Source organism: Parambassis ranga, chromosome 10 (assembly GCF_900634625.1).
Source record: "Parambassis ranga chromosome 10, fParRan2.1, whole genome shotgun sequence".
Taxonomy (NCBI): domain Eukaryota; kingdom Metazoa; phylum Chordata; class Actinopteri; family Ambassidae; genus Parambassis; species Parambassis ranga.
The window spans coordinates 20025597-20037898 of NC_041031.1; the positions used below are offsets into that span (position 1 = coordinate 20025597).

Consider the following 12302-nt stretch of genomic DNA (forward strand, 5'->3'; position numbering starts at 1 on the left):
GCTTTGGGCCGCAGTGATCAGTATTGGATTTGGTTTTACAGTTCAATAAAGTACTAATTAAAAAAAACTTCTGTCAGTCACTGAGATCAAAAACAGAATTATCGCTTGTTTTGCGTCAGTGTGTGTACGGACTCGTATAATACACTGTATGAAGGGTTGGGAGGACTTACAGTGAGGTTGACCTTTGTCATCATGTCATCATTAAATCATTTAAAGCCAAAACTAATTATGTGTGTGACCTTTGACCCTCATCAATTTATTATGGAATGTGTGCCAAATTCTCAAAAACAAAAGAAAAAACCTTAATGCAATTTTTTTAGGTCACAGTGACCTTTGACCTTTTACAGACAAGTACTGGTCCCTTAGTCAGGGTTAATATTTAAACTTAATTTAAAGAAATTCTTTACACTCTTTATCAATAAATTATAATCAGCTCATCCTTGAGTGAATATTTTTGAATTTCAGTCCATCAGTGATTAACCTAAACATTTTGGCATGAAAACACAAATTCTGTCAATTTATAAATCAATAAAATGTACAAAAGGCGACAGAATGAAGGAGCCTGAACACTTTCTGAAGTCACTATATTCTCTGAATAAACTAACCAGAGCGTGTTCTGTTCTCTCGTCTGTTTTTAAGCTGCTCGTTTGTTCGGACCAGACGAAGCTCAACAAAACCCAGCTTCCTCGCAACAGAAGAAGATCAGACATAAAGTCCTGCAGGTCTGAACCTTCTCATTCAGGCTGACCGCAGGCTTCAGTACGGTCACTGCCCCCCCCCCCCCTCCCATCAGCCTCAATCTGAGCCAGGCTTCTTCTGCATTTTTCAAAAGGACTGCTGTGTCTGCGTTTACACTGGTACGGATTCAAAAACCAAGCTGAAAACAACACATTCAGTGAAAGGACATGATGTTAACTGTGATGCTTGTTTGTTGTAATGTACCTATATGTGCTTAAGAAAATGGAAGGTCAGCTAAAGGACGCTTCTTTCTTCCTGTACTTAAAATGGATGTAACAGTTACTGATGAAAATATAAAAGGTGTGTCTGTACACCTTCAAATAAAAGCTGCCAATTAACAGGAAGTGCTGAAAACTGCACATCCTTTTAAAAGCAGCATGTGTAAGATGGTGGATGTTTGGAGGACAACTACAGAAGGATGTTGGGAGATACCATGAGAAAAATCACCATGACTTTTTTTTTCTAAATGTTTACAATATTACAAGAAGATTTGTCTTTGCTGGTTTTGGAGCGAATTGCAAATGACTGGTTGCCTTTCAGAAATATGTTTCACATCGACAGATATGCTAATCTTTAAAAGAGAAAATCCACCATCAGACGCTAAGACACTGCTGATTTCAACAGTCTGGGGATCATTTTAAAAAAAACTAAATCATAATTTTGCCCATATGACCAGCCGTGTGGCTAACCTCGTTCAAGGGGCTGATCTAAACTAGAATAAAGGCCTCCAAAAGTGAGGCTAATGGATACACAAGGTTGCTCACATCTCCACTTTTTACACAATGAAATGACTGAAGCTCATGCTTTGGGTTAAAATAAACAATTTCCTATCATTTCACATATTTAAAAGGGCAAAAGTGTCCCACCTGCAACAAGCTTCTCTGCCTTTTTCTTGGCTACAATGCTAATAAGTCCTGCCACACACACACACACACATTTTTGCACCACAAGCAGGTGCTTCTTACAATGTCTCAGTGAGGACAGGCTGGCTGTTTACATCTGTGCCAGCTGTCCTACTACATTTCCCAGAATGCCTTTAAACACCCTATGGAAATGCAATTGATTGCATTTTAATGCTGCAGTGAATTTAACCTACATGTAACAAAACGTTACAGAGCTTTAATAACATACTGAATTCATTGAACACCCTGCTGCCATCATAATTCATCAGAAACAGTGTCAGCATCTTTGGTGGATCTTCTCTTTAAAATCGTATATAATAAAGTTTCAGGCTTGTAGTTTCCCTATGTGATGAATGGATAAATAACACATGTTATTATGTTGAGTTCACTAACAGCATTTTACTGAGATATTTCTTGCTTTCTAGTGATCATACTTTTAAATTGGAGAAATAATTCTCAAGCCAAATCTTTTTTTTTTTTTTACCGTAGCTCTCAGGTCTTTAGTGTTCTATCAACTATGTGCTTATTTTGTTTTTCTGCTTTTTAAAACAAATTCATAGTAGCTAATGGATACATTTAATATGGAACAAGTGAATGTATTCAAGCGCTATTGTTTTATTTTTTAATGTTTTTTTTTTTTATTGGTTGATGAATTGGAAGTTGACTGAGATATATATATATATATGCTGAGATATACAGTACATCCAGTTATCCCACTCACCTCACCTTCATGTTTACAGGTTAGACTCTGCTGGTGGAAAAATTAGACAATCCGTTAAGGGACAAGTGAGCACTGTCAATCAAATAGAATACAAAACGAAGAATACTTTATGGTTTAAGCTACTCAGCTGATGGAAGTGATGCACACTTTAGATAAAGATAATGTCCATCTTAACATTAAAGGTTTGAAATTATAGTGTCCTATTATTGCATCAGCCCTTTGTGGATATGTTAGCTCATCAATGAGAAATAGCTATTTTATTATCGTTTTTAAAATTAATCAAGTAAAACCCAATGATTTTAAAGAAAGTGCTAACAAGATTATACAATAACATAACATTTAAAAATTAGATTTGGAAACTACATTTCACTTCTGGTACCTTATTCCAGTTTATTCTTTATAGTATATAGCTGTATAGCTGTTATGGCTAAGCTACCTGACCACTGTCTTTCAACAGACCGATCTTTTCAGGATTATTTGCCATTTTTGACTGATAAATATATGATCCAGTTAAGGATCAACAGGTGCTATGCTAGTTAACATAAGTTGGTTACTATGAATATTCATTTATTTGGTCATATGTATCAAACTGACTATAGCCAGCTATGTAGCTAAAGCTAAATATGTTCAATGTGAGTTAGCCTCTCTGTATTACATGGGCTTGAATTAGCCCCTTTTCTATGCTATTATATGGTATACAAAGCAGTATATAGAACTGCCAGCCTCCTGATAATGTTTATCATTTATTAAAATGTAGGCTAAATTTGAAACAGCCTTCATTTATGAACATTTTCTTGTTAAGATGGACAGATTTCTGTTTCTGTGTGCTCACTTTGACTGGACTATCACTGATCATCATGTTTGGATGAGAGTCTGGGTGTGACATATAAAAAAAAAAAACTTTATGGTTTTACTAAGTGCTTAAACCAGATATCACGTATCAAAGCCCGGGTGGATCAGATGTCGTGGTAACTGGTTTGAACTGTGATGCTCCAGAGTATGGGCACTGATGGAGCTACCGAAGAGGAACTTTTTATGTAGTGGTGAAAAAGAAAGTGCATATATTGTGAATAAACTTTGAAATTGTAGTGATTGTTATTTTACTGTCGTTCTTTCAAGTTCTATGAAACACAATCTGTATTAAATTTCTAATCTAATCATTATAACATGTACATAAAATAACACGTGACCTAATGTTTTCTCATGGTGTACCTTAAGGTTTTAACATAACACTGCACATTCTTATGTGGTGCTGCCAATGCTGGCCAAGACCCTCTGGGCTGCATTACTGGTCAGCTATTTTAATAAGAGATGATTATCCTCTTCCATAAGCTTCCTTCTGAGGTTTTCTCAGGCACCAAACAGTACGTGAATAAACATCAACCAGGAAAACCACATGCCAACTCATTTCTGCTTCTAAATACGCCTGCATAAAGAGAGATGAGAACAAAACTATAACAGCGGTTCGGAGAAAATCCCATTTTTTATTGTGTTTGCTTAAAACATCAAATGCTGTGTTGGAGTGGTTATTTCTGAGATTTGAGATATTCTCCTCTGTGGCATGTTACTGTATTTCCACCCTCAATTTAGAGCTTCAGATGCCGTCAAAGTATGAACTTAATTATTGCATGAACATAGATATCAGCTTTTAAAATGTATAATTTCTGTATTACACTATTGCCTGGTGTGCTGGTGAATATGTGGCGACCATAGGTGCTGTGCTATACAATCTGAACATAGGTCAACATGAGGTTATCTTCACCATATGCTTATGAAAATAAAACCGCACCATCGTACCTCGTCTGCCGATTCGTCCCTGTTCTGCTGACCAAGTTTGAGCGACTCATGCTCACGTTTCTCTGCGGTGTGGACTGTGTTTATGTTTGGAGGGGAAATGATAGGGTGCACTGCACAGTTGTGCAGTGCTCCAACTACCATTTACAGCAAGCAGGAACTTGAAGGTGCATAAGAAAGTATTCCGTTTTAATTAGAATGTTCTTAGCAAACATGAAAATTATGAAGAACTATTATGCTTTGTGTGATTGCACAAACCCTGTAGGCGTCAAAAACACCTCAAAGTATTTTACAGTAATGAAGGTCTTGGGTGCATTTTAACATAATTGAGCTATGTAGGTATTTCTGCATGTGTGACAGGATGTACTTTTTTTTACATAACACCTGTAAACATGAGCATCATGTCAACATCTCAGCTGGTTTAACTTGGGGCCCTTCATCTCTCCAGTCAGCTCTAACTGATGTTTTCCTCCTCCTCCTCCTCCTCCTCCTCCTCCTCCTCCTCCTCCTCTTCCTCCTCCTCCTCTCTCATTGAGTTTCTTTTAGCTTGCTATTTTTTGAAACTTGAATTCCTGCTCTGTCTGCTCTGCCAATATATAGCAGAAGAGTCCCTCAGCTCGAGCAGTTCGACTCTCGTCCTCTCACGATCAGCATCCCTCTGACACCATGTGGACCCAGACCACTGCTCTGCTCCTCGCCTGCTGCCTCTGGCCAGCGGAGACTCAAAACATCTGGAACGAGCCTATCAAATTCAACACCAAGGCTAAGGAGACGTGCACCATGATCATCACCGGCCAGGGGGAATACACAAAGCTGAGGCTGTCCTGCCAGAGCGCCAAGCGCTCCTACTGGTGTGACTACATAGGCAAGCCGCACACCTGCCGCCCTTACAACAAAAACCCTCGCCACTATTTTGTGCAGATGTCATGGACCCTGAGAAAGCTCTACAACGCCTGCCAGGGACCCAAAGAGATCCAACCTTTCATGTGCAGGAAGGCAACGGACGAGTCTCAGATGGTCTTCTCGTCTGCTTCTTTCACCCGATCAGAAGCTTCCACGAGGATTGCAACAAGGCCGGCAGTGCAGCCTGCAAGACCGCCCCCTTCATCCACAAGGCCCAGTTCAGCCAGGCAGCCTCCCACAAAGACTATCCGAGTGCCTCAGAGACCAAAGACCACACAGAAATCCCGTACACAGCCAACCACACCTCCCAATGAGAGCACCCCGAAGAGGATGGCTCGGCAGTACTGTTGGAGGTCACTGCAAGGTATCTGCTCCTACGTCATCGGTCTGTTCAGGAGTTAAGCAGTAAGGTGAGCATCGGCAGATGATTTCCAACACTTTTTTTTTTCAAAATATTTTGCTCTCTGATGCTCACTATTTAACACTGTATATGCATTTTAATGTTACATCCACAGGTTTGTAGTCCTGATGAAGATAACTGCTGATGCGTTATTACAACAATCCTCCAAGGGAAATTCCAGTTCAGTCTGGTGGAAGAGCTGTAGCGCCCTCTTCAGGGGAAGCAGTGGTGTTACAGCGACTTCAAAAAAAACCTTTTTTACTCTGTGAACTTCACTACCTGACTTGATTATGTAAAAACATTTTACACAAACAAAGTGATACTGCTTAAACTTGTGACATGTATTTATGTGTGTACTGTATATAATCCGCTATTCTCACTTAATATTACCTTAAACATTATTGTTGGGAGAGTTTTATATACAATGTTCTAAAAATAAAGTGGATTTTGATTCAGCTCTGGTGCATTTGATGGAAAGGTATAAAGAATGTGAAAGTGTTTGGATGAAATAAATCAAATTTACATTTAAATCCATCTGTGTTGATTAGTTCCAGTAAAACAATTTCTCCACAGTGCCATAAACGCCTGTATAAGATTAGTATGAAGCTGCTATACTGCATTTGGCCAGCAGTGTGCGTTTGGTGTTCCAGACTTTGAGACTTCAATCACACTCCTGCACAAACATCTGGCTGCTTTCAAGCTGTTTCATTTTTTATCTTTGGCACGCGGCACTCACAAACGGCACAGCAGAGGTCTTAAAGATATTTGCATTTGTTTACAATAAAGAAATGACTCAGAAGCAGGTGGGGCTTCTAGAAGCAGGCAGCACAATCTGCCAAAACAGATTACTACTTTTTGTCCCCATATCTTATCAAAAGTCTGGTAAGTGTTCAAGATTATTTCGAATTCTAGGAAGCTAGTGGAAGAATAAGATACAGTGCAGCTAAGAAAAAGTGCCAGTTTTATGTATTTTTAATATAGTTTCCCACGATACAACACTTTAACTTTAAGATTTTAACTTTTAAATATATTTGTGTTTACATGACACACAAACTATCATGTATCCCTTTTTCTGGTGTGCAAGTCCAAACAGGAAACATTTAAGCCCTTCAGTCGCGTGTGTGCATGCGTGTGTGTGTGTGTGTGAAGGGGAGGGCTGATTATGCAGTAGCATATTGTGAGCTGCAGGTGAAGGCGACTCTGACTTCTCATGCTTCAGGACTGCAAATCAACGTTTCTCTGAAAGTTTCAGGTAACTTGCTGCTGTTCTATCTAAAGCCTGAGGTGGTATTCGTGTAATGTTAGGTATTTTAGTGTGCGTGAATGTGTGTGTAGTAGATCCAACATATGTCTTAATGTGTACCCAGTGCAACACTTCTCTAATTAATGGGTCTTTAATATATTTATAGCCACCCTGATTTGATTCTTTTATCTCTTGCTTACATTTGTAATGTACAGTGATTTAAGACTTCTTTAAGGGGCTATAACCAAACCATGCCTTGCTTTTTTTCAGTCACATTTCTTCCTGAATTGAGGGTCTAATAAATGAAAAATTTGTTTGTCAATGAGAGATGTCAAGGGTCAGACAGGTAATTCTGGATCTATCTTTTTGCAGGGTGTGTGTTTCTACGTGTTCTGCTCATGGCTTTCCTTACCAACATCACCATCCTCCTGGTCCTGGCTTGTATTTCCCATCAGCTGATGCTGGGCAGCTGTCAGAGGGGCCATGGCCGGAGGGGTCGAGGCGTGGACAGAGGACAGCATAAGGACAGGCCCGGGCTGAAGGTGAGCCGTCAGCCTAAGTCCGTCCCTGCGCAGCCCATCAAAGGCAAACTGGTCACCAAAGACAAGTCAGAGTGCACCTGGGCTGCAACAGGGGAGAAGCTCTTCATCCTTGGTGTCACCTGCAAGAAAGGAAACCGGAATTTGAGCTGCGAATATGTCGCCACACCGTCTGCATGTCCACAGTATGCCTCTAATGTTAAACTTTACTGGAAGCAGATTGCCAGGGCGCTGAAGAAGCAGAAGAGACTGTGCCAGGACAGCAATGCTTTGGTCAGAGCAGGTATGTGCAGGCGAGCTGCCAGAGATGCTCATTTCAGGCTCAGAGTGCCACAGAAGAAGAAGACCGTCACACCTTACATCCCACCATTTGCACCCAGAGCTGCGAAATCCTGTCAACCTGTTAACAAGAAGCTGGCAGAGGAGCACTGCAGCGACTCCTGGTCAAGTGTTTGTGCATTCTTTTTTACTATGGTGCAGGACTATGATTGCTGAGACAGAAAAGCTGAACTAAAGTGGAAGAAATTCAGCTTTTAATGTAGTCATATTATTGTAGATGCTACTTGTTTGGCATGAAATTGCCCACAGAAATGTGTGTGCACACATTAATTCATATTGTTTTTACCTCTAAATAAAGACTTTTTCTATCTATATTACTACTAATGTTCTGTGATCTGTCTGTTTAGGGAATATATCTCATTATCCATTTAAAACAGTTATTATCACATCTGTGCCTATAAAACAATGACCTTGTTCAAACCCGATTTCTTTCCCAAAGGTATTTGGTGGGAGATTAGACGTTTGAGCACGTTGGGTATTGACACAGTAATTTAACCAGAGGGAGTGTGATTTCTAGAAGCCTTAGCCTGCATACTTTGGCACTGACAAGCCTCTGAATCAACACTCTCAGTGTGAAAACGTTAAATCCTCACATGTTCAACTTGCATAATCAAATTGATCAGATAAAACTAACACAGATACTTGGCAGGATGAACTTAAGATTCTGGCATTTTTACCAGGATCAGTGGAACTTCACACACGTCCACTGATGCTGTACAATGATCTACACGTCTTGTGTAGGTAGGTGAAGTCCATCTACTTATGGCTGCAGCATAGTGACGCAGATCAATCAGTGATTTGGGAGAAACTAGTCACAGTGATGGTCTATGGTGTATGTTGGTCCCTTATATACAGACTTGTATATAAGACAAAACGTATAAACTACACTGGCCACATCTTAGCTTCTAGTTCTTCTAGTTTTGTGGGTTTTCTCCTACTACATCATATGACTTGTTGACTTTATGGTTCGTCCAGTCACCTGCCAGGGATCTGCTGTTACCAAGGCCACTTTCAATATAACAAACTACATGCGGCCTGCAGGTCCTAAGGTGTTTTAACTGTATAAAATCTCAAATTTGGACTTAAAGTCCTTACCACAGTAACCAAGACAATGGTGGAAGAGCTAGTTGTTAGTTACTAGATGTTTACCTTTGGTGCCTACAGTGACTGAAAGTAAAACATGGAGGCCAACCTTAGCCCCCCAGGTGAAGTCTAGACTCATGTTAATATTACTATCAGCACCTCCCTCCACAGTCATAGTTACTTGTTATTGTTAAAAAATGTATGCAGCAAAAAGTATCAATATTCACATTTCCAGTCATTCAATGCATCTTGTAGAGCCAGGCACAATTTTCTCCAACCAGAGCAGCTCAGCAGACCAGAACCAGCCAGCCTAAGGGCATTTCTTTCTCTTGATGACTTAAATCTTCACCCCCTGCTGTAACATAATGCATCACCCACAGCTGAAATCCATCAAGTTCTGACTCTCAGCAGGTTGCATTCTGGACTTTGTAGGAAATATGTGAGGCAGAGAGAAGCAATGTGGCTGCAGAAAGTAAATTAAAGGGCAGCCACTGCAGGAATGTGGTGAATATAGAAGTATATTTAAGACTCCAGCTGCTCCGAACACAAGACTTTAATTCTGCTGTTTGGAGGTACTGCTGTTACATTCCAGACACACACCTGTTCACTCAAATAATGTCAGTAAGTAATTTAGAAAGCTGCAGTGATTAAAGCCACTGAAATTTCAAATGCAAGCCATTAATAGTACTGAGGACACATTATAGAGAATCATGGGTAATGTTGATTTGTATTCCAATAACCCTTTCATTCTTCTCACCAACAATGTGTCTGCTTTAACCCAGACCCTCAAAGAGCACATGACCTCCCACCGCTCTGTCAGAATAGAAACTGTTTGATAAAAAGACACAAAATGAACTGGCGCCCAACATCGCGCTCATGCATTTCAATGAATGGACAAACAGGGGGTCACACATGCATTGTGCTGCTGTGGTGCACTTTGCATAAAAGCCTCCAGAAGCAGATCAGTCTGTTTTATTATTATGATTATGATCATAATTTGTTATGTTATTTGTTATGTTTGCTGCAGTATCTCGCATCATCCAGCAATTACAGAAGAGGATTTTCATCAACAATTATAATATATTATGTTGCACCTAAAATGGCGTGCCATAGCTTCATCAAAGCCTCATAACATATCGTGAACCAGTATTTCCATCAGAAGATATGTCAGTTTAAGGATTTGAAAGCTACACTGATGATTAGACAGAGCAGACAGAGACAACTGGCAGGTTGACACACGCTATAGTCACTGGATTGCAGTTCCACAAAGAGCCACTAGAGCCTGACAGAATCTTTAAACAACTTTGCAGGAGATCACTGTTTAAAGCCTAGTAGCTTCCAGCTAAGGTGGTATCTACACAGTTTTGAATTACCAGGAAGGTAGGCAGAGTCAGGTGGTGCCAAGATGGCAGCAAGCTATAGCCTCCGACACTGAGCTTTACCACCATTCCTCCGGGTTGTATTAGTAATATTTAGCAGCCACCATGCATCCAGATCTTACTAGAATCAAAAATCATGCTTCTGGATAAAGAGTTTGTGCTGATGAATAATTTTCAGCACCTACAGAAACAATATGGTCCAGTCCCTTTGTTCATAAACGTTTTTTTCAGCTCAGAAATGTTCTTCTTAAGCAGGTATTTAGCACCAGAGCATTAAAGCCTAAAGCATCCTTCCTGAGTGGACCCCAGATGATGTGGACTTAACAGGTGGTCTGACTGCCTACAGCCTCTGATTGGCTGAGAGATGTGGGCCTGGAAGGCAAAAGGGAAAACACAGGGCAAGTGAAACTAAGAAGATTTGTGTGTGTGTGTGTGCAGCTTACATGAATGCCTGTGTATGTGTGTCAATGAGCATTTAGTTTATAAAGCGCTTTAGTCTCAGTGGAGCCAGAGAATTAATGAAACACCACAAATATTACATTGTTAGTGTGCAACTACACCGATAAGTGTGTGGTGTGTGTGTGGCGATATCTGCATCCACCTGGCTGACAAAATCACATGATGAGCAGCCAAATTAGAGGAGAAACTCCCCTGAAATGTTGGAACCACGACTTACAGTGCCAAAATAAGTCAGCCTCATCATTTTCAACTTGAAAATGAAAAGTGACGCTGCCGGCTTGTTTACAGCATCTCCCTGCAGTGGAAATGAGCATGTGGTACAGGACACGATGATTTATGAAACCCAGCACTCTGGGACACACAGGAGCAGACTCACACACATATTGACCACCCAGCTGAAGACAGTTATAGTGATTCTAAATCACAGCAGATGTTAGAAATTGCACCTCAACTTTTAAAACTCTGACAACAAAAACAAAAACATAAACTATTGCCTCCTTTCAGTCTCTTTCAGTCTAGAATTAAAGAATACTGTGTTTATAAACACAAAGTAAACTTGATTTATTTATATTTAACGCCCTCATTTAAAAGCATTCACACTTGATTCTTACATACAAGATTGAGCCTTATTTACCTTATCCAGAATCCATGCAGCATATGTTACAGCTAGCTGCTGATCATTGTCTTGGCTGATAAAGCAACGTTATGATGGGTATTTAGAGGTTAAATGTCCCCTCGGGGTGCCGTAGTGGCTTGTTGTTAGCTTCCGGTTCTATGTGTTGTTTGATAGGAAGAGAAAAAACAAAAACACAGGACTTTTGGCGGTAACTGCATCTTGTCTCCCATCCCATCTGCACAACAGCGAGCAGCTAAACTACACTGAGGCTGCTAGCTAAAAAACATAATAGCACTATAATGTGGACTAACGTGATATATATATCTACGTGTTTTTTATATACTACCACCTCCGCCAATGTGATGGAGCATTTGGGCCCGCATACAACTGACAAACCGAGCAGGATGCAGATGCTTTCAAAAATCTCCCGCCCCCCAAAACGCACTGAACCGGAAGCCGAAGACGAACCACTACGGCAACTCTGAAAGGACATTTTACACCTAAATATATAAACAACCAAATCCTAGCTAGCTGTAATGTAGCAATGCTGCACAAATCGTTGTTTTATTTATTTATTATATACTATTTGTAATGCAAGCTAGCCATTTCTGGTAGCTATATTTATATTATATTATATTTATTTATATATTTGTCTGTTAGCAGGTAAGCTAATGTTAGCTGGAGTAGAAAACTTAAGTTGGAGAGAGTCAAATGTTTTTACAATGAGTTCACAAATAAAGGGATTGATCACTGTACCTCTAACATATGCTTTATGTATTGGTCTTAGCTTTTTAACTTTAATTTAATGTTATGGTTTCCCTGACATTTAAATCGCCCCTCTGCTCCTCTTTCATTGTGGCCATTAAACCACAACAAATATACAGAATTTCCCTTGTGGATGACTTTAACTACAGAGTGACAGTAACATCTTCATTTACAGTAAAGTGGCGTGAATACACACAGAAGGAGCAGGAGCCTGTGAAGAAAAAGCATGTCAACACATGAAAGCACTTCAGGTGCTTTAACAGAACATCTGGCACACAGATGTTTGTAAAAATGTAAGGAGGGTTTCTGAACCACATCTAGACATGATCTCTTAGGATAATTTTATGACTATCACATATAAATCTTGGGTTACACGCTGTTTGATGGTAGGTAAACAAGCTTGCAGCTCTAATGTGTGTGC

At 40.0% G+C, this 12302-nt stretch overlaps 3 protein-coding genes across 3 annotated transcripts in view; all 3 read left to right on the forward strand.

Annotated features, from left to right (window-relative positions):
* The window catches only part of prom1a (prominin 1a), a 59531-nt gene extending 57408 nt beyond the window's left edge, over nt 1-2123 (forward strand). Inside the window, exon 28 of the mRNA XM_028415625.1 lies at nt 640-2123. The gene's annotated coding sequence lies outside the window, so the exon portion shown is untranslated. The remainder of the gene's footprint in view (nt 1-639) is intronic.
* A 2643-nt stretch (nt 2124-4766) lies between these two features.
* fgfbp2a (fibroblast growth factor binding protein 2a) lies at nt 4767-5988 on the forward strand. Its single transcript, XM_028415623.1, has 2 exons — nt 4767-5468; nt 5574-5988. The coding sequence occupies exon 1, from the start codon at nt 4822-4824 to the stop codon at nt 5458-5460; it is 639 nt and encodes a 212-aa protein (XP_028271424.1). The 5' UTR covers nt 4767-4821; the 3' UTR covers nt 5461-5468; nt 5574-5988.
* A 627-nt stretch (nt 5989-6615) lies between these two features.
* On the forward strand, nt 6616-7735 carry fgfbp1a (fibroblast growth factor binding protein 1a). The gene is made up of 2 exons (XM_028415624.1): nt 6616-6710; nt 7074-7735. The coding sequence occupies exon 2, from the start codon at nt 7100-7102 to the stop codon at nt 7733-7735; it is 636 nt and encodes a 211-aa protein (XP_028271425.1). The 5' UTR covers nt 6616-6710; nt 7074-7099.
* The last annotated feature ends 4567 nt before the right edge of the window (nt 7736-12302 follow it).

Coding starts and splice junctions, on each gene's coding strand:
- fgfbp1a (XM_028415624.1), top strand. CDS start 7,100: ATGGCTTTCCTTACCAACATCACCATCCTCCTGGTCCTGGCTTGTATT.
- fgfbp2a (XM_028415623.1), top strand. CDS start 4,822: ATGTGGACCCAGACCACTGCTCTGCTCCTCGCCTGCTGCCTCTGGCCA.